General features: G+C 37.4%; 1 protein-coding gene across 2 annotated transcripts in view; it reads right to left on the minus strand.

The window, feature by feature from the left end:
• Positions 1 to 13137: 13137 nt before the first annotated feature.
• Positions 13138 to 23823, minus strand: part of LOC110451279 (fibrocystin-L-like) — a 120944-nt gene continuing 110258 nt past the window's right edge. For both annotated transcript variants that reach the window (XM_021499197.1, XM_021499198.1), the window contains exons 58-64: positions 22987 to 23606; positions 21341 to 21565; positions 18961 to 19332; positions 16518 to 16899; positions 15784 to 15965; positions 14859 to 14991; positions 13138 to 14232 (exon numbers count right to left, since the gene is read on the minus strand). In XM_021499197.1, the coding sequence (XP_021354872.1) occupies positions 14066 to 14232; positions 14859 to 14991; positions 15784 to 15965; positions 16518 to 16899; positions 18961 to 19332; positions 21341 to 21565; positions 22987 to 23606 (2081 nt within the window). In that variant the 3' untranslated portion in view covers positions 13138 to 14065. The remainder of the gene's footprint in view (positions 14233 to 14858; positions 14992 to 15783; positions 15966 to 16517; positions 16900 to 18960; positions 19333 to 21340; positions 21566 to 22986; positions 23607 to 23823) is intronic.

Here is a 23823-nt window from a genome sequence, read left to right on the forward strand (position 1 = left end):
GCCCAGGTGAGCCATTCACGGTTCGTGCACATATGTATATATGATATATAGCGTATAGTGATGAAATAAACAAATGTCAATAAGTTCAGAAATTCAGCGTCAAACACGTTTCAGAGAGAATATCATGAGTGTAGGTAATGAGACCTACCTCTATACCAATCGTCATTGTCAGTATAATGTGAACGGGTGGGGCGTCCTGCTGTGTGACTTCGGCAGTATGTTTCAGTGAGGTAGCACTATAAAGTCGGCTTCAGTTCTGCACTTTTACAAGGAGACAAACACGAACATAATGCAGCCTCCCAAAATACACACGCATACACTACACGCATGCATGTTGCACACAGGGGAGGCCGTCCTTAAATGACCTTAGCTGTTAATAGGATGTTAAACCAAACCAAACCAAACCAAACCATTATTATGCCACATGATATCAAGAACAGCTTTAATAGACCTGATCAGACTTCTCGTTTCCAAAATACTGTAACTACATCAAATGAAAAAGTTTTTCTCAAGATGTTCAGATGTTCCTTTAGAAATAGCGAAATTTTGCAACAAATGTTTGAATGTAGTTTCTGATGCTGATGCCGTTTGTAGCAATTACAATGAAAGGCCAAAGTCAGTATCGCAGCTCATTAAATTGTCCATTGCAGGTCAAATTCAGTCATTTTGTGATGATCAGGAATTTAGTGAACTTATTAAACACAGGTTTAAAAGAGAGAAGAAAGTCACAGAAAACCCTGAAGATGCGTATGATGATGCAATATACAAATAACTTTTCACAGATGGTGGGATCTTCAGTGAAGTTTTTTTTTCTTTCCTTGAAAGTAAATACTGATTGTGTTTCTATATTCAAATCTTCAAGCTTCCACCTGTGGCCCGTTTACTTTCAGATTAATGAATAACCTCCTGAGAAGAGGCCTTTGGCCAAGGACAGAATATTGGCAGGACTGTGGTGCCATAAGAGAAAGCCTGGAATGGATGCATTGTTTCGAGGGATTACATCATAACTTAAAACTCTGGAAGGAGATGGTTCCATGTTTTCATTGCCTAATGGTACTTTCATGAAGTCCAAAGTAACAGTTATTTCGGGACATTTTGACACGCCTGCAAAAGATGACTTTCTAAAAAAGATGTTACCGTTGCGTTTCATATGGATATAATGAGAACACTGGTGCTGTTTATAATGAGTTATTTATTCCTCAACAGATTGGTACATATTCACAGGCAGGGCAGGTAGCATAGAAAGCATATAGTAGCATATTGTATATTGTAGACACTCTGAAGTAAACATAAAAGTATAAAGTATTCACTAAACACTGAGTGGAGAGAACAGTGTAAATTACATGCACGTATAATAATCAAGGGACACAACTCACTATTAGGATGAACATCGATAAGTACTGTAGGAGATATCCAATAGGCAAGAGGAGATTTCGATGTAACGTCCTAGGCCGACCCTCACCATACGCAGAAATATCAGGGTTTGGCTGCTCCGTTACAATATATGGTTCCTCTTCCCACTTATTGGATAGCTCATGTTTTCCCGTTATAAGCCACAATTTTCACTAGAACACGATCTCCTCACGAACACGACTATCGTAATGTCTTTTCTGTCTATCATTGGCCTTAGCTGAATGCAATGCAGCAAGTTCATAGGCGTTAATCAAGCGTTGCCTCGTGTCGTCAATGTACTTTATCATGGAACCTCCTTCAGCGTCTGTTTTCAAACCAAAGGCAAGATCTAGTGGCAATCTGGGGTTCCGTACAAACATCAAAAAGTATGGACTCTGGCCTGTACATTATTGTCGAGTTCAGTTGTACGCGTGTACCATACTAGAGACGTGCAATTTCCAGTCCTTCTGTTCTGGTGAAAGAGTTCCGAGCATTCCAAGGAGAGTAAGATTAAGGCACTCACATAAGCCATCCCATGGGATGGTATGGAGATGTGCGTGACTTCTCTTTTCCGGTAATTTTACAGAGCTTCTTCATCAGATGACTTGTAAAGTTTGGTCCCCTGTCCGAATGAATCCTGCGAGGTAATATATAATGGACGACAAATTGGATTAAACATACCTCAGCAGTGGTCCGAGCTGTCATGTTCCTAGTAGGTACAGCAACTGCATATCGGGTAAAATGGTTTGTGATTACCAGTATATTTATAGATTTATAACTTCACCTTTCGAAGTCTCCAATAACAGAAAGTCCATATACAAACTAATTCCATAAGCTGGAAAGTGTTGATGGAAACAAGAGGAGCACAGGTCTTGGCTGGTGTACACAACGTTAGCACGACTTCACCCATTCATTGATGTCCTTGGTCATGCCAATCCAGTAAAAACGATCTCTAACTAAGGGCGTCCTTGATGTCCTAAATCGTTGTGTAACATAGTCAGAACTGTAGGAACCTTGGATCTAGGTAGTAGAATCTGAGTCGTCTTGGTATCTCCATCAGATGTTACAACTCTGCACAGAATTCCATCCACAAGTTTTAATCTGTCAAAGTTCTTTATCATGGCTAAGTCACCAGGTCCTGGTGGCAAGTCATACTTCTTCGGTTTAGCACCAGACTCCACAAGAGGTACCCAGAATCCTAGCAGCGAATCCTTCCGCTGTTCCTCTTGGAGTTTCGGTAAGGACTGGGACACAGAAGATGTAGACTCATCACAAAGAACTTGTGCGGACATGGCGATGGTTTTTATATATGGCGATGCCGGGATTCCTTGACTCATTGCCTTAATGACATCCTCGGAAATGGTGACCATTTCCTCGTCATTCTGCAGACTGGTGGTATGACGAGACATTCCGTCAGCTTCGGCATTGTTGATACCGGGTCGGTACTGGATGCTAAAATCAAAACTGGACAGCGCTGCTACCCAACGCTGAGATGTCGCATCAACCTTGGCTGATGATAGTACATACGCCAGGGGGCTGCTATCTGTTTTAGCAGTAAACGAACATTCCACAAGGTAATTGGCAAATTTATCTGTCACCGCCCACTTCAAAGCAAGGAACTCATGTCGGTACACTGGATACCGTCGTTCTGCTTTGGACAACCCGCGACTGGCATACGCTATAACTCTCTTCACTCTGACCTGTTGTTGGTAGAGAATGGCTCCTAAGCCAAGTCCAGAGGCATCTGTGTGTAAAATGAAAGGCTGTTTAAATCAGGATTGCTGACAATGGGTGGTCCTGACAAACAAGTCTCCAACATCTGGAACGCCTCCTCTTGTTCATGCTCCCATTTCTAAGGCCGTTCGGTATTATCCTTCGTCCTGGCATTCTTTCTCTTCTTTACTGGTTGTGTCATCAAGATAGAAAGCTTGTGATCAGCTTGGCAGGCAGGCGTCTAACTGACCTAACAATGGTATTCCCGCCAAGACTGACCAACAAGGGATTATAAAAATAGCGACCAATAAAAACCAAGACAAGAACATGGACTTTGGACTTAAATCACTGGGCGTAAACTGTTCAACTGAAAATAGCAACACATTACACAAAATACATAGAACACCACACCCTGTAACATGTAACGTCAACAAATGGACAAACACATACACACAACACCCTTAGCACATACAAATGGACATTTGTACACAATTATAACATTTAATATATATGACAATACAATTGACCCTGTTACAAAGATACACCACAATGGCAAATATAGATGTTCTTTTTGTGACGATGAGGGTAAAAGTTCAAAAGCTGGAAAAGATCTAACCCACACCTATCCAAACAACTACCAAACAACTACTGGATTTGGACAAGCACGGAGTCCTACTAGGTTCAAGGAAAATGCTTTGGAAGCAGCAGCTGTTGGAATCCAGTTTACGGGTATCAAAGGTAAGTGTCCTTTTTTGGACCTGCACAATTTCAATATAATTGATAGTATAGCTGTTGATTATATGCATACAATTTGCTTGGGAGTTGCAAAGTGTTTGCTTTCAATTTGGGTAAGTGCAGACAACGAAGCGAAACCATGGTTTATTGATGACAGAATGGAGGAAATTGACAGAAGACTCCTGAGCATATGTCACCCAAACTCTGTCACCAGAACACCACAAAGTATCAAAGACCATCTACAACATTATAAAGCTTCTGGGCTGAAAAGGTGGCTTTTACATTATGACCAGTTTGTTTGAAGGTAATTCTGCCTTTGAATTTCTACAATCACTTTTTGTACCTAAGCAGAGGGATTTATCTTCTCCTGGCTTCATCCATTTCCTGTGATGATCTTGATGAGAGTGAAAGATGTCTTAAAAACATTTTGTATGATGACAAAGGATTTGTATGAGGAAAGGTACCTGACAATAAATATTCACCTCCTCTTACCCACGGTTGAGTTTGTGCGTCAGCTGGGTCCACTGTGGACGTCATCCTGCTTTTCAGTTGAAGATTATAATGGACAATTGGGAGAGTTTTTTCAGGGAACACTGTTTGTGCAACAGTAAATTATGACAGCTGTAATGTTTTACCAAAAGCTACCTTACTATGCACGGAAGTTTCAGGAAAATGAATGTGCATGTGTTTCATTCTAAGTCATACAAGCGTGTCACAAAGCGAAATACATACACCGTGAAATACACTGGTGATCATAGTGGTTACGGATGTGTTGAGTACTATTTCAAAGTTGAAAACGGCACTGAAATGTCAGTATTTGCTGTGCTACAACTTCTCACAGTCATTGATAACCTCAGAAATTATCATATCCAGATGCATATAGCAAAGGTGCAAAGTCAACACGACTTGATAGCTGTGAATGTACAGGAAATATCTTTGAAATGTGTGTTAATAGTTGTAGAAGGGGATGTATATATCAGTTTATACACAACAAAACAAAGAATTAAAGTTCAAAAATTTATTGAGTCTAAATTTAAAGTAACTTGTTCAGGTTATATTAGTTATCTTTTGGCATTCTTAGGGGCTGCTCTCTGTTACTTAAACTAACTACAACATAGTTGGTTACAAACATATCTATTTACAGCAAAAGGAAATTAAAAACAACACACTTAACTTAAAAGAAGAGTGGGGCGATCCCCGGCTTGAGCGATCTCAAGCTGGTGACTAGAATAAGTTGTGGGGTGATCCCCAGGGCTTGAGCGATCCCAAGCTGTGGAGCGAGTAGCTAACAGGCGGCCCTGCAAACAGGCATCGAGCGACCCCGGTGCCTGAGTGTTCAGAGTATAAGTAAGAAACATGGTTTACAGGGCGATCCCCAACAGGCACTTACACAGTTATACTCTGACTAGCTAAGCACGCCCTAAGTCACCTACCCTAAAACTATGTTAGATTATCAAAAAGCAAACCAGGATTAAGAAATGTACGTGACTTAAAGGGGGTGCTCCCCGGCAGGCACACAAACTGGTTATGATTGCAAAAATAAAAATACAACAACAAGCATATAATGAATTGGGGGTATAATTCCCGAATTACATGTCCATTCCCTTACACTAATAAGAGCAGCCCATTTACAATAGAGAATCTGGTAAGTGAAGAAATACAAAGTAAGCTTGAAACTGTGGAACAAAGTGCTGCGAGCCGGCTGCCCCAACCTGATATGTTTCTTTACAGGGAGGTAGGTTTATCCAATGCTCAGACCAGCCGACCAGGTGTTGTCTCACCCTAAATGGCCTTATCTCTTTCCTGAACAAGTTACATCACAAAAAATAAAAAAAATAAAAATAAAATAAAAATAAAACCACAAAAAACAACAACAACAAAATAAACAACAACACAACACCAGCAACAACAAAATAAATATACATGATACAATAAAAATCAGAGATATAAACATACAGTATTAAAGAAATATTATGATGTACCTATATAAAAAATACATAAATAAATAAAACCTGAACAAGCAAGGTGGTGAAGGGGTGGATGGTGGGGACAAAAACAGACAGTGCTGATACTGAGACTGCTTAAAATGGCTGAAGACAATATCAATAGGGCTATCCCTATAGGCTGAATGACCATTGGTCAACCAGGTCACGTGACAAACTGTACACCTTACCAAATATGGTAGCGTAGATGATAGTAAATATTGTGTACAAACAATTATTTAGGTAAACCCAAATAAACATTTTATACACAACAAAACAAAGAATTAAAGTTCAAAAATTTATTGAGTCTAAATTTAAAGTAACTTGTTCAGGTTATATTAGTTATCTTTTGGCATTCTTAGGGGCTGCTCTCTGTTACTTAAACTAACTACAACATAGTTGGTTACAAACATATCTATTTACAGCAACAGGAAATTAAAAACAACACACTTAACTTAAAAGAAGAGTGGGGCGATCCCCGGCTTGAGCGATCTCAAGCTGGTGACTAGAATAAGTTGTGGGGTGATCCCCAGGGCTTGAGCGATCCCAAGCTGTGGAGCGAGTAGCTAACAGGCGGCCCTGCAAACAGGCATCGAGCGACCCCGGTGCCTGAGTGTTCAGAGTATAAGTAAGAAACATGGTTTACAGGGCGATCCCCAACAGGCACTTACACAGTTATACTCTGACTAGCTAAGCACGCCCTAAGTCACCTACCCTAAAACTATGTTAGATTATCAAAAAGCAAACCAGGATTAAGAAATGTACGTGACTTAAAGGGGGTGCTCCCCGGCAGGCACACAAACTGGTTATGATTGCAAAAATAAAAATACAACAACAAGCATATAATGAATTGGGGGTATAATTCCCGAATTACATGTCCATTCCCTTACACTAATAAGAGCAGCCCATTTACAATAGAGAATCTGGTAAGTGAAGAAATACAAAGTAAGCTTGAAACTGTGGAACAAAGTGCTGCGAGCCGGCTGCCCCAACCTGATATGTTTCTTTACAGGGAGGTAGGTTTATCCAATGCTCAGACCAGCCGACCAGGTGTTGTCTCACCCTAAATGGCCTTATCTATTTCCTGAACAAGTTACATCACAAAAAATAAAAAAATAAAAATAAAATAAAAATAAAACCACAAAAAACAACAACAACACAACACCAGCAACAATAAAATAAATATACATGATACAATAAAAATCAGAGATATAAACATACAGTATTAAAGAAATATTATGATGTACCTATATAAAAAATACATAAATAAATAAAACCTGAACAAGCAAGGTGGTGAAGGGGTGGATGGTGGGGACAAAAACAGACAGTGCTGATACTGAGACTGCTTAAAATGGCTGAAGACAATATCAATAGGGCTATCCCTATAGGCTGAATGACCATTGGTCAACCAGGTCACGTGACAAACTGTACACCTTACCAAATATGGTAGCGTAGATGATAGTAAATATTGTGTACAAACAATTATTTAGGTAAACCCAAATAAACATTGAAATGCCAAATGTGTTTGAAAGTGACTAAATAGTTAGGGCCCCACACCTTAGCCGGTGCCCTATAGTAATCAGGTTGTCCGTCTTTCTGTCCTTTTTGTTTTCTTTTGCACAATATTGATGGGAGTAAATGGGGTATGTTTTTAGGTCACCTGAGCTTTAGCTCAAGTGACCTATTGCTATCCGTTTTCGTCCGTCGTCGTCCGTCGTCCGTCGTCCGTCGTCCGTTAACATTTTACATTTCAAACTTAAAGTCAAGTTCTGCTGGGCCGATTGAACTGAAAGTTGGTAGGAATGATCGCCTCATGGTCCTGACAAAGTGTTGTTATTTTTCGGGTCGATCAGAAATCCAATATGGCCGCCACGGCCACCATTTTGAAAACCTATTTCAAACTTAAAGTCAAGTTCTGCTGGACCGATTGAACTGAAAGTTGGTAGGAATGATCGCCTCATGGTCCTGACAAAGTGTTGTTATTTTTTGGGTCGATCAGAAATCCAATATGGCCACCACGGCCGCCATTTTGAAAACCTATTTCAAACTTAAAGTCAAGTTCTGCTGGACCGATTGAACTTAAAGTTTGTAGGAATGATCGACTCATGGTCCTGACAAAGTGTTGTTATTTTTCAGGTCAATCATAAATCCAATATGGCCGCCACGGCCACCATTTTGAAAACATATTTCAAACTTAAAGTCAAGTTCTGCTAGGCCGATTGAACTGAAACTTTGTAGGAATGATTGACTCATGGTCCTGACAAAGTGTTGTTATTTTTCAGGTCGATCAGAAATCCAATATGGCCACCACAGCTGCCATTTTGGAAAACTATTTCAAACTTAAAGTAAAGATCTACTTGGCCGATTGAACTGAAACTTTGTAGGAATGATCGAATCATGGTCCTGACAAAGTGTTGTTATTTTTCGGGTCAATCAGAAATACAATTTGGCTGCCATGGCCGCTATTTTGCTACTAAGTTCTAATAGGCCGATCTCACTTAAAATTGGTCTAGGAATGATCAGCTCATGGTCCTGACAAAGTTAAGTTAACATTATACTATTTTTTACTCAAATTGGTACATATTTCAACAACAAAAATAAATACTGTAGACTCAGGTGACCGTTTAGGCCCATGGGCCTCTTGTTAAATTTTTACATGATAATTTCCCATGCATCCTTGTTCTGCTTGGTAATTTTTCAGGCAGATCGGATTCAAAATGGCTGCTAATCAGTCATCTTGGATTTTCACATTAAAAAATTCAATTTTTTTTGCTCTTAACTGGTAAACATTTTGTTATGACATTATGAAGCAAAGTTAGTCACAATACAACAAGAAGTCAGCTGATCGAAGGTCAAGGTCATCGGATCAAAGACCAAGATCAGATTTTGTTTCTTTTAACTGCTTAACATTTTGTTTTGACATTATACAGCACAGTTGGTCACAATCAAACAAGGTATATCTGTAATAACTGACCAAAGCTGAAGGTCATTGGGTCAAAGTTCAAGGTCAGATTTACATCTCTTAACTGGTTAACGTTTTATTATGACATTATAAATCGAGGTTTGTCAGAATCGAACAAGGTTTCAATTGATCAATGATTAAGGTTATTAGGGCCGCGTATCTCTGATACGGGTGCCCTATAGTAATCGATCTGTCTGTCTGTCCATCTGTCCACAAATTTTGTTCCTGGCTAATAACTTTGGTATTTATTGACCAATTTACATGGAACTTGGTCAAGATGTTAAGTTCACAAAAATACGCAATGAGAAAAAAGTCCAGGTCAACGGTCAAGGTCATTAGGTTCCGAAGTCAAGGTCAAATTTTGCATCTTTTCATTGATGAACATTTTGTTATGACATGATGGAGCAAAGTTGATCAGAATTGAACAAGGAGTCAACTGACCAAAGGTCAAGGTCAAATTTTGTAGCTTTTCACTAATGAGCATTTTATGACATTATGAAGCAAAGTTGGTCGGAATTGAACAAAAAGATACACTGATGTAAAATGTCGATGTCAAAGGTCAAGGTCATCAGGTTCAAAGGTCAAGGTCAAATTTTGCATCTTTTCATTGATGAACATTTTGTTATGACATGATGAAGTAATGTTGATCAGAATTAAATATTGAGTCAACTGACCAAAAGTCAAGGTCATCGGGTCAGAGGTCTATGTCAAATTTTGTTTCTTTTCCCTGATGAACATTTTGACGCGATGTTGTTCGGAATTTAACAAAGAGTCAACTAACTTAAGGTCAAGGTCATGTGGTTAAAGGTCAAGGTCAAATTAAGTATCTTTTCACTGGTGAACATTTCGTTATGACACTTTGAAGTATTCTTGGTTGGAATTAAACAATGAGTCATTTGACCAAAGGTCACTGGTTCAAAAGTCAAGGTCAAATTTTGTATCTTTTTACTGATGAACATTTATTTTTTTATTATGAAGCAAAAGTTGGTCAGAATTGAAGAAAAAGTCATCCGACCAAATATCAGGATCACTGGGTTAAAGGTCAAGTTCATTTGGGTCAAAAGGTCAAAGACAAAGTGGATCTCTGACTTTGACCCTTGCTCTTAGAGGAGGTATTGAAGGTGAAATAAAACAAATCAAAGCTAACAAATGAGTATTGCACCGGTATTTATATTTCTGTTAGCCCAGCAAATATGGAGGTGGAAGGAAACAAGACTTGCATCATAGTACATGTAAAATATATATTTTGCTTCCTTGCGATTCTTTTTGAAGTCCAAATATCACACGACAAGCTCATCTATATGGGCAGATTGCTTCTTGATGATTATGGGGGATATATTCCCACAAGACGGGGCCCTTACCGACCTGTCAGTGTTCGAGTTTGTGAATAAAACATGTATCTTGTATTGATGGATCCTTTTGAAAATCTACAGTTAATTTGTAAGGTCATTATTGCCAGTGTGTAGTAATTATTGCCATTGTACAGTTAGTTAAAATTTTACATTTACAAGTCAATTATGCCAGTGTTTAGTAAGATAGTTTAATACTGACAACACACTGGATACAGTATATATCTCTTGCCCAGTTTGTTGTCAGTGAATTGCCAGATGATTAAGAATCTGTAGTAAATTTATTTTCTAAGTCCATCATTGCCAGTATATAGTCAGATATACTTGAAAACTGACAAAACACTGCATACAATCATGAATGTGTATTTAATGCCCTTCTCAAACCAATTTATTTTCAGTGTATTGTCAATAAGATGGCAATCTGACAATGCACTGGAAACATTGGCAGTGTGTCGTCATAAATAAACTACTTATTGCCCTTCCAAATCCAGTTTGTTGTCCGTATATAGTCAGATAGGGCAGTTCTTACCAGTATGAATCCAGAAGCTGACAGTACACTGGAAACACATTTTTCTCCTTACCATTGTGTTGTCAGTGTGATGTCAGTTATTGCCACTGTGTTGTCGGATACATCGTTTTGTTTTGAAAGAAAATTTCCATATTAAATGAGCATTTGTAATTCTGGCTGGAATATTGTCTTTTGTTTCATCATGTCAATTACTGCTAAGTCAGAGCATGTACATACATTATTTTTTTACACCTATACACCTGTGCGGGACCTCATTGGAAATACCAAAGTCCTAAAATGGTAGTTATCCCCGCCTTAACGTTCAGCATTAAGGGGAATGGCAACTACTGGTTCACCCGTTGTCAGTATAATGTGACAGGTCGGAATGCTGTGCTTGGTGGCTTCGGCACGGTATTTCAGTGAGATGATAGCACTATAAAGTTGGCATCAGATCCGCGCTATCACACCAACATACCCTGCATACCCTGTCCCTGCATACACACATACACTACACACATGGAGGCACGTCCTTAAATGACCTTTGCTGTTATGTTTATTCATGTAGGATATGTTAAACAAAATTAAATCAAACCAAACCAAATCATTGGAAATAGGCCTTCCATGGCTTTTCCTAGGTAATGGCCAAATATGAACCGGAACTGATAACATGTTTGCCTTTATACTCTACATACCAGCTGTTTTGTTTGTGTTATTATAGTTCACTCTACTTCTAACTAGTTGGTATCAGATCCGCGCTGTTGCAAGGATGCAAATACACAAATACACAAAAATGTGCATCCTACTGCACATACATTACACCCACGGAAACGCATCCATTATAAATCCTAGATGTTAACAGGAGGTTACACCCTATAAACCCTGACCAAGTCTTTCTTCGCGGCATTGTTTCCTTAATCACCAGACTTCATATGGCCTTTTCATTTCCGGTCTACCGGGACATGTAGTTAAACTCAAACAAAAATTAACTGAACGTCAAGCTTTTTATTGAATACAAACAATAAAAATAGTAGAACAAGTATCACAGCTATGGCAATATGAAAGACAATGTCATGTTAGAAACAGAAATTTAACAACGTACATTTTTTTCCGAAAAATAATATATATTTCATTTTAAAGCATTATCATATTTGAAAAATGGAAAAAATACTGTAACACATCATTTTTTCCAAGTGCACATCTCTTCATTTTTTTCACATTAATTCATTCAACTGTGTCGGTTAACAGTAAATATATATGAAGAAGAGCTAACATTTTCAATGACTATATGTCACGTAAGAGTTTTGTAGTACTAAAATCTCAAATTGTGAAAGGTTTGGTGCTAAATATTGTGGCCAACCACATTATTCCGTCTTTGCGTATTGCAGAGTTATCTTCTCTTGAGAGCAGGTATTGATTGTTACGTCATTTGTTTGTGAGAGTAACGTCATCAATTTTTGAGAACACGACGTAATTTTCTCACACGAACCAATGACGAAACAATCAATACCTGCTCTCAAGAGAAGATAACTCTGCAATACGCAAAGACGGAATACACGTCACAAAAATTGACACAATACCTCTAACCGCATATTCTACATTATTGACAAAGTAACTGGCATCATATGGATTACAGTTCGTTTTTAAAATCAAAATATAAAAATTATCTGAAATTTTATTTTACTGTCAAGATTTTCGTTACTGTTCTTTTTATTTGTAGACAAATGCTTATGAAGCAGTCATGTTTATTGACATTTTGAACTTGCCTGAAGATTTTCATTTATTGTTTAAAAAGAAAAAATACCAATATCAAATGTCAGAACATATTTATGTTACAATATTGAAGTGCAGAAAGGCCTACATATATTATCTACATAATTGTTCAGTTGCTTGTTTTACAACCCTGAAATAATTATACATTATTTTTCACTGCATGGTCGATAAATTAAATTCCAATTTTAAATGACATACAATTTAATACAATCAACAACACGCTTTATAATATCAGATTATATATCTACATGTACTGGTGTTCTGTATGGATTATGTTTTCTTCGGCTGCACAATACAGCTTCCGTCTTAAAGAAATGGGTAAGTTCATAAAAAATAACTGCAATACATTACATTGCACAACTAATTATGCGGCCAACCGTCATATATAAAACAAGATGACAGAACACCATATCTTGTTTAGTTCAGGTTGAACAGAAATACTATTATGTTAAGTCTATCAGTTCAAACTGCATAAAAATAATTCCGATTCAAATTTCATGTTTTCATTTCCAAATCCTAAACAAATTAGATTCTCAATGCTTTTGACGTAGCGTAAACTTTTTAATAAAATGTCTAAATGATTAAATATGATATAATTTGAATGAGCCAAGTCATCATTTCCACCTGCATACGCAGGCCTGTTTTCGAACTAACCTTCTCATATTTATTTCCCCTGGCAGGAAATATATTATACCATTATCAGTCAAGCGTATACATGATATCATATTATAACATGTCTGGTCAACCGTCATATACATATACAAGATGACCTAATAGTATTATGTTTAGCTCAGGTTGAAAGGTCAATCGCATGTACGACTTTGATAAGCTCATGGTTTAATAAAGTTTATTTCTAGTCTATTCATATTTTGAAATTCACGAATTTGTTTCTCAATTTTGCAGAGAAGCATTTATCAGGTATTTTAAGAAAACATTTTGAATCCAATGTCATTTAATGACACAAATCTTACCTTTCATAAATAATAGGAGGTTCAATAGAACAATACAAAATGTCTTCAACCTGACACACAATTAAAGAAATAAAAGAATACATCTATATATGTCAAGTGTAAATCTACAACTTCGTAAATAAGTAAAAAAAGGTTCATCAAGACCGCTTAAGTTAACAGTAATTAAAAGTAACATAAACATTTTATACTGTAGGTCTCGTTAAACTTTACTGTAACTGTTAAATAATTTATTATAAAATTTCGTTTTTTTATGTCAACTGAAATAACAAATAAATTTGTCATTTTCCAAATTCCAACTGCTACAGTTTTAACGAAAATAAATAGGATATCCGACAAAAATGCTATCAAAAATAAAAATGTTTAAATCATATGAACAAATCCTGATACACGCAAATTTATGAAATATGAGATATATCGGTGCCTTATATTGTTTTGGAAGTACATTTGATGAACATCTCAAAAATCTTAATTATAAGGTCTGTAAAGATTATTTTTCTAAAATGATATAGTTGACCGCCTCCATCATTTGTACAGAGAGTATAATGGTCTTATTACACATATTGGTTGTCATGCTGATGTGGAGGGAACTGCATGTTGAATTCAATTTAAATTTAGTCTAAAAAGAAGAAAATATAAAAAAAACACTGCAAAATAGTATTGTCATTGGTTGTTTAAGTGGAGGTCTAATACATGGGTGTGCTACGGCCGCTGATCTGTGTGCTGAGGCCTGGCATTTGTCGTTCTGGCAAACTTTTCTCGCGGATACTCATGAACGACTGTTCGCGCCACAAGATGTCCTCTGCAGGTGTCATCGTCCCGATGTACCTTATCTCGTCCTCCTTGGATATTTCTGTTAAAATTAACGTAGTTATGTCATATTACTATATGGAATAAAACAAATTTCAAAAAGATATTTGATACATTAATAAACAAATTTTCAAGCTTGTGATTAAGTGTATGAAATGGCATTCAATAGCACAATAAAACATTCAATAGCACTTTATACACGGGAGAAGAGATGACAATCATTATGAAATCCGCACTGATATTGGACAAAATGGGTCATTTGCATGTGTTCAAACTGAGGCTGTAGCTCTTATTCCCAAACAGCTAAAAGAAACGGATCATTTTGATAAAACTTCATAGCCGTTTATTCCAATGAACAATTGTGGTAGTTATAAATCCAGCAAGCCGTATGAGAAGTATCAATACTCTACGCCATATAGATCTGAAGATTTGTAAAAACAAGCAAATTCGTAGAATCCATATCTTCTGCTCTAAGGACATGTTTTAGATGAAGTGTTATTGTTGAGAGTTACTTGAAACATGATTTGCCTTTATGCAAAATTAAGTGCAGACTACTGAATTAAGTGCAGACTACTGAGTTAAGTGCAGACTACTGAATTAAGTGCAGACTACTGAATTAAGTGCAAACATTCAGTCGTTGACTAAATTACAATCAATGAATTAACTTACTGTGTGTCTTTGTCTTAGGAACAATCTTGAGCTTCCAGAAGAGGAAGATGCCTATCAGTGCAAGTACTGACAGTATTCCGATAACAAGGCCAATGATGAGTGCTACCCTTGAACTGTCCGAGTCAGATGTCTCCTGAAATACAAATATTTTTTTTTTAGTTTTATCTCATTCCATCTCAAGTTTCTTAAATTAGTATTGGAAGTATAGGATGATGTTCCTTTGAAACTGCCTATTGAGCTAATATACAATCAACCCTTCTCCAGCACTTTTGAAGCAGTTTCAATAAAATTTCGCAGAAAGTCCCATTGCCAAAGACGAATCAAATTTGTGATTTAAACGAATAACATCCCAATTGGCTAGGCGGTAGAAATTGTGAAATGTCCAAAAAGGTAAGTTCCAGATATACTAGAATCAAGTACTCCTGATGGATGGTAAGATCCTGCATTTCTTAATCAGTATTATATTATGCTCGGGTTGCCGATCTCTTGTTCTTGGCTGAAATCATTATCAATTGACTGCAATGCATTAGTATGAAAATGACGACACTGTCTAACCCCTAGGGCCTGGCCTTAGTGCCTTGACCAAAAAGGATAAAATTGGTTAAACTTGTCAACAATCTTCTCCAGGCCCACATATGCTAAAATTTACAAAATTATTACTTCTTATGGCAAAGGATTGAAAGACCCTTAACTCATTCACCCCTGAAGACACATTTGAACTCCTCCAATTCAAAGGTTGGAATAGGTCATAATGAAATTTCAGGGGTGAATGAGTTAATACAATATCTCAATGAACAAATACTGGTAAGAAAAAAGTGTAACAGATGAGTACACGTGTTAGGGATCAAGGTGCCATTGATGTGTAAATTATGAACCCTTAGTGTAATGCATTTAGCTGAAGTATGTTGTAAAACGTTTGACTGACCTCGCTCTCGCAGCTGACCCCGTAGTACTGTTGACTGTTGACAGTCATTGTGGACGATAAGGAAAACGTGGCACCGTTGTAGGTGAATGTTGATCCTGAGGAAATGTCACTACATATACCGGTCGTAACCTCCGTCACTGTGGTCGTGTTACCAGAGATGGTGACAGTGATTATTACACTTCCTGGAGGAAAAAACATTCATAGGATCAGCCATTTCGTCGTTAATTTAACATGCATATGGCTGGGCCTATTATATTGATCAGATATGCCAATTATAGACAAAAAGTATCATGTGTTGATACAGAAACATCAATCTTGTACATTTCTCGGATTCGACTTAGATTTACATGGCGGGTGTCATCAATTAATCAAATGAGATTTACCCTTCAGGAACACATGGTCTTATTCTCGGATTTTGAGATCGAAATATTGTTTGGTTGAAATTTCGGTATTCTCTTATTTTTGTACAATGAAAAGAACAAAATTTAGAAATATCTATTTTAATGACTTTTAATCATATTTATGAATGTATTATTTTCGTATTATTTACGTTCTTCTTGAGGCTTGGTATGACTGTCGTATCTGCGCTGGTAAGATTATTTTCAATTTAAATGCACTGCATTTTAATCATACACATAATTATATCCTAGGGACGTACTGTTTGGAGGTAAAGTCCAAACCTATAGCTCTCCAATTGTACTATTTGGGGACTATTAATCACAAAATTAACAAACCTTCGGCGACAGAAAGGTCGGAAAATGCAATAAGAGGGAATTTGGCCATCATTTCGTTCATGAATGCTCCAGCGGCAAAATCCAAATTTCCATATACGCTGAAGTCAACGTCATATCTAACAGCTAAGACCTGGGAGACTTCTGGCACCATCGACTGGAGAGCGGAATGCATTACAATCACTTCCTTCGCCATGGTTAGATTGTAGCCTGTTGTTGATGTGACCGTGACTGTCAAAACCTGGATACCGATAGTGTCGAATTGAAGGTCGTTGAAACTCACTTCACTAGTACTAGGGTCGAAGTTTACGGACGTTGTCCCGCTGAAAGCTCCGCCATAGCCACTACTAGCGGAAGTGGTTACCGTGGCCATCCAAACACCACCCTGTGAAAAAGTCAATGTTTGAAAATGAAGCATATTTATATTTAACAAGGTTGAACAAGAATGCTGTTTAATTTTCTCACATGAACAACAACCAAATTGGAATTTTCTATGCTCTACGTTTTTATTAATATTTAAACATGAGGTCCATCGGACCTGTATCGCTCACCTGGTTTTATATATGAGTCATTACAACTTAATGCATTACTACATCTTTATATGAAATTTCTTCAAAACCATACAAGATCTATGTTCTAACCATACTGGGACCACAATATCTGACTTTCAACTAATCAGGGGCCTCCACTAAGTTGCCATGTTAACAGATTTTGAAATAGGTAATAGGTAATATTACAGGGTGTTATTAGACAATACTTTAATTTTCATTCAACTATAAGCTTTTATAAACATAGAAACCAATTTTTCACAATTTATGAAAACTACACCATAGAATGTGATAATCTAGCTGTACCATTTCTTAGGACTGCAGGGGTCAACTCAACCTCATTCAATTAAGAAATGTTTGTTCTGCCTCAATAATGATTTTGACCAAGTTTTGTGCAATCCTCTCAGGCAATTAGCAGGTATTAGCGTCTTGAAGCAAAATATTAGATAATTTTCCTCTTTTGGGCCCGGTCTTCCTAGCCCCAGGGGTCGAACCAGCCTCATTTATTTAGGAAATGATTGCCCTCCCATAATTAAGTTTCAGAGCAAATTTGGTTGAAATCTTCTCCGGCGTTTAAGAGGAGATACGTTTTAAAGCAAATTTAGCTAAGTTTCCATTCCCTGCCCCCCTGGCCTCAGGGATCCAACCAACCTCATTTAATTGAGAAATAATTGCTCTTCCCTTGTGATGCTTCAGACTAAAATTGGTTGAAATCCTCTATGGTGTTTAGGAGGAGATGCGTTTTAAAGCAAATTTAGCTAAGTTCCCCTTCAGGGCCCCGCCCCCCTGGCCTCAGGGGTCGAACCAACCTCATTTATTTGTTACGTTTTAAAGAAAAGGTGGACGACGAAGGACGAAGGACACTGCGCCACGGCATAAGCTCACTGTGGTCCTTCGGACCAGGTGAGCTAAAATTGCAATCGGTTGAACCTTTATCTTCATGGAAAGAGTACAGATGCTGAATCTCACTTTTGGTTTGTTATAAAAGGTGGGAAAGTGGAGCAACTTGTATAATCGTTTGTCTATGTGGGGAAAAAAGCACAATAGAAAAACAATGTATCTGCTGCTTCTATTCCAGAATAGAATAGAAGATCAATACAGTTTATTGCACCTTAAAACATGTGTAATAGATAGTTATATATTTTCTTTTATCACTTCTCTGATCTTTCATTTTGACAATACATGGCTGTTGTGAGGGCGTTAAACCTCATATAACCCAACAAACCTTTCTTATTACCATTAAGGTCATTTGGAGATATCTATTCTGGAGACAGTATGTTAATGTAACTGATACAATCTGATACCCTGAGATGACTTGCATACCCAATTAACAAGCCAAAGGCCTCAAACACATATGTTATGCGAAGTGGAAAGTGATCTAGGTATTTCCAAAACGTTTGCTCACAAGTTGATTAGAAGCCTATATATAAACAGTAAAGGAAAAGTACAACAAACTAAAAACAGACCTTGTGATTTGTCCTTCACGATGCAGGGATTATTGTCCAAATGACAGTAAGAATGCATTTTACGGCACATAATGACTGGTACCTGTACATTTTTGTTTAAATTTTTGCGTTGAATATCCTCTGCAAAGGCTATTTCCACTAATCATTACATTCAGAGCTTATTTTCGTTAATGATTTTTTTCGCAATGTCATAACGGATACACCTTCTATATACATTGTTTAGTAGTTAGAGGAGCCCAGTAACGTCAGCCCTTAAGTGCGTTTCATATCAGGTTATCCTCTACACTCACTTGAAAATCCCCAATTTTCAGTCATACAAATTTACTGCCAGATATTTCTTTTGTTAATTGAAATTCCTGCAATATTATGTCATGAACATATATATAAATAAACCTACTATTGAAATAAGTGTATTTAAATGTTCACACTTACATTCCATACCAAGTTGTCCACCTTTGTGTTGGTAGTGGTATCTACAACCTTGAACCTAAGTTCATGTGGGTTGTTCGTATAGACATTACCGGCAGTGTACGCCAAGTCAACTTTGAAAGGTCGATAGGTCACTTGTAGAGGGGCAGATTCTAAAGTGTAGTTCGACTCCGGGAATATGATATTGAAATCAATGATGAATCCAGATCCACTATGGCTAAGTGAGAGGTCAGAGAAGTTTGCCCAGCCGCCAACAAAATCCACAGTGGTGTTTCCTGTCAAGGACGCCAAGACGTTTGACCCTGTGCCTGACCGCAAAACGGCCTGAACTTGCCACGGTATTGCGGCTACACCCAACGAGGACACATGTGCTCCCTGCAAGGCAAGACAAAATTCCCAGGTCACATATTATGCAGCCAATGTTTATCGCATCATAATCTTAATTAACAATGCTTTAATACTTATTATTGTTCGTTAGTCCGTTAAGTATATAAAACATTTTTACCTACAACTCACATGTTATGTAGAATTGGAAGATATTTGTCAAACAATAACAATAATAATAATGACGGTATGTCTCTTAAGTACCAACTACGGTTAAGTGACAGCATGATGGGTTATTCATACATTATCTTGCTGATTTATTGGGGCGCGAAGACCATGGCCAGCCTCAATGCAAAGCATGTTACGAACCATTAACAGTAAAACACCTGCTGTTAGATTGCCTTGACCTTCTTACATGTCAAAATTCTACCCGTTTGTTGTCATTTCCTTAAGCATGTTTTGTCGGCCTTTTATTGTCCTAATGGCCTCTTCTGTGTTGAGTGGTCATTTAGAATATAATTCAACATAATAATAACAAGCAAATTTGTGGAATTTATATCCCCCGCTTGCAGGACATATTGTAGGTTAACATTATCGAGGTTAGGTATAAACAGGTGAGTATCGTGCTGTTGAGACATAATGTATAGCTTGAAACTTGAAGAAAAAAAAGCCCTATACCTCAATGATTATCCGTAAATATGCACAAATCACATCGGTTGGCAAACTTAGCATGAGTTGGATGTGCATAAGGAATTTGGTTAAAACATCTTAACAATATGTACAGCAATTATCACACAAAAAACAAAGAGTGCCCGAGATGGGTGGAAAGACAGAGGAACACAAACATTGTAATAAGGTTTGGAGAAATTTGGATAATATTTGCTTGAGTTATTAAGCGGAAACTGCAGTAATGACATTTTTCGTTAATCAAGGGGCCATAACTCTGCCAAATGGAGTCCGATTAAAGTGGTTGTCAAACTTGGCCAAGCCCTTAATGCGTTGAACCCTGTTACTAAGTTTGAAGACAATCAGATAATATTTGCGAGAGATAATGAACAGAAACGGGAGATTATGATGTTTGTCGTTATTCAAGAGGCCATAGCTCCGCCAAATGAAGTCCGCTGAGAGTGGTCATCGTACTTGTCCGAGCCCTGAAGGCATTTAACCCTGTGACAAAGTTTGAAGAAAATCGGTTAACATTTGTGTAGTTATTGCATGGAAACGAAGCGTGACAGACAGACAAACCCAAATTAATATCCCGTTTCGGTGAAAGCGGGGGATATCTTGAAGGAACAGAAATGATTATATTTGCTGTTGTATTCGTGTAGGCTGCCATAGCCGCATTAGATATATGTTGATTTCGCCAGGCATTGCGCTTGAGCGAAAATGTTATAGAAAGTGATTCCTAGGACAAAGCTATCACGTCAAATAATTGCTACCATTTTACATGCATTTGTATGTGCCATAAAACACAAGTGAGCGGGAACACAAAGTATGTATTTGACTTTGTGACACTTAAACCTGTCCTTTAACCACCTAAGCGTGGTCAGGTGTAGAAATTTATGTTACCATAATATCTTAATATAAATCAAATCTGATGTCAGGAGGTTTTAAACAAGATTTTATATATAACAACCTGAGTTTGAAATTAACAAATAAATTTCCAGGACTTGCAGTATTGAGTAATGTTAACTAGATGACTGACAATAGAGAAAAGACAATGAACGTACACTTATTTTTCACTGCAATAATGTATGGTTTATGTTGACAACCGGTGATACAATAGTTTACATTTCATAAGCACAGCTCCATCACAATTAAATCATTTTTGTACAAACAACAAATGGTACTCTCGTGATTTGCGCAAAGGAGGTTATATGATTCACCAGGCGGTAGTCTTAGGTCAGGACAAATTAAGCATGTTCAGGTAAACAGTGATGAAGAATATAACCTAATGTTTGTATGAAGTAGAAAGAGAATATGAAATGTGTTAATGCTGAGAATCGGAACAATTGTTCTCTGTTAAATATCACATGAATAATAGTATGTTTTAACTTACGGCAGAATCAGTGAAGTGAAGTTTCGGCTGCTGCGGGAAGACATTGCCCTCGGCCCCTGCTGTAATAGGGCTGTAGAACTCAAAGGTGTCTATAAACTGAACAATGCGTTTGTTGTTTTGTGCTTCCACAAACTCCTGCCAGCTGGGATTGTCAATCGGAGGTACCACTTCCGTGATACTCATGCTGTTGATCGTGACGTTCATGAGTGAGGACAAGATGCCATTCTGATATCAATATAAAATATTTCAATTAAAATATGTTCAAAATTATCTAAGTGTCAATGACACTATAGGATTACCATGTGTGAGTGAGTGTTTCTTTTCTATAGATTTAATCCTGAAAAGGCAGACTTCACAATAGGTTCTGTATTCCATCTTTGCGTATTGCAGAGTTATCTTATCTTGGGAGCAGGTATTGGTTGTTACGTCACTTGTTTGTGAGAGTAACGTCATCAATTTTTGAGAAAACGATGTAATTTTCTCGCACAAACCAATGATGTAACAATCAATACCTGTTCCCAAGAGAAGATAACTCTGCACTACGCAAAGACGGAATACATCTATGAGGAATAAAATAAAGCAAAACCAATCTAGCAGCCGTTACAAAACCAACATTAGGTTTAGCTGAACCTTTTACATTCTGACTGTACGCATTTTAGAACCAAAGCACTAGCATTCATAAACTATAGCATAATACAACGGCAATGTCTCCTATTATTACACGCTAAATATTCTATTCTTTGATCTGACCATGATATGGTTGTATTTGATACTCTATCACTTAACATTAGTTTCGTTATGCTGTAACATCACTTTTTTGGAAACAGTATCCGATAAGCACAGTCAAAGAAAGAAACTTTGGAATACAAATAAATTCACAACTGCTCAAATAAAGGCATATGATCATGTGTTTCGATTTTCGCTCAAGCACTAGGCATATCAAATTACCCAGGGTTCTATACTGCCTTAATTTCGTAATGCGGTATACGTCCATTCCCTGACTTTTGTTGTGCCAGATATATATCTCTGGACTTAGCGTATGTTCGACTTAGTCTGCCATTTGCTAATATGGATATGTGGAGTCTCATCAAGGACCAGAAACTGTCAGAAACTTGTTAATGGGATAACAAAATTAAACCCACACTCAACACCACATAAGTTGCTCCTTACGTATATGGAAAAGAACATATCCTTGATTTCCAGACAATACCAATTTTGGGAAAAAAATCATCTAAAGGAATATGGCCAAGAACCATAAAAGCCAAGAGCAAAAAACCCTGAGGACAAGCCCTTTAGTTTCTTCACCATGTATTTGTGGAATTCGTTCTTTGGTTGTGAAAAACTGGTCATCGCAGTATGACATAGTTTCACCTTTGAGTTTCGGACAAGCTACGATAAAAAACCATCAGTCTGAAGAGTTATGATTTGATGTTCACAAGACAATTACTTGCACGTTTACCGATAATGACTTTCATATAAGCAAGAACTAGCAGGAAATAAGTTCACATAAAGAATGCTTACCATATAAATCGAAATACAACATCTTTATATTTAAAAGTATTCCTTTAACCCCATCAAGCTATGACGCCATCAAAGTGCAGCATCTTTTTCCAATATACATTATTTTATTTCTCTATGAAACATACCTGGTATGCGTTCAAGACATTGCTTGCTATGGTAACCAATTCGTCGTTGGTCAAGGTCAGGGTTTCACCTGTACAGTTGATATTGGAACAAGGACTATCAGCAATTTCAATGTTATACGAAGTCGTTCCAGTTGTTGAGCGCTTCCCTCTACTTGATCCTGCTTTCTGTACATCTAGAATGCGAACTTTCGACTCGGGCACTCCAAGGAAAGTTGCCAAATTACTGACGATTTCTTCTCCAAAAAAGTCGTCAGTAGTAAGAACGGATAAACCAATCATAATAGCATCGCGTGTTTTGATGTCAATCCTTGTCGATCCACAGAGCACTATATATTGCAGCTGCCATTCCGTATCGTAGAAATTAGTACCACAGCCATCAGTAGCCACATCAGGGAGGAATGCACCAGGGGGACTATCGGAGGGATGGCGATAAACGGTTTCTCCGTTTTCTTGGTAAGTATTCTTTGGGTGTATGTGCTGGTCATCTAAGTAAACATCAAGGCTATTAGGGAAAGAGTAATATAATCCTATCTCCATCTTTGTGTTGCTGTCGTCCCATAGCATATGGAGGCGAAGATTTTTGGGTGATGTTGATGCAAAGTGCAATAAGTGGTTCCGACCTGAAAATTAGACGAGACTTTTACGACAAATTGATATTGTTAGTATTATCTATATTAAACATTATTTTGTAGCGACTATGGTACATGTATAGATACAGTAATGTCAGTGATTACATCACATGAGTACAATAATGTGTTTTGATTACAATTCTGACAGTGAAATATTGATTTCTATCAACTTGATTATAGAGATATATTTAATACTATGACAAATCAG

The sequence above is a fragment of the Mizuhopecten yessoensis genome, unplaced genomic scaffold (genome assembly GCF_002113885.1).
Source record: "Mizuhopecten yessoensis strain PY_sf001 unplaced genomic scaffold, ASM211388v2 scaffold5913, whole genome shotgun sequence".
NCBI lineage: Eukaryota > Metazoa > Mollusca > Bivalvia > Pectinida > Pectinidae > Mizuhopecten > Mizuhopecten yessoensis.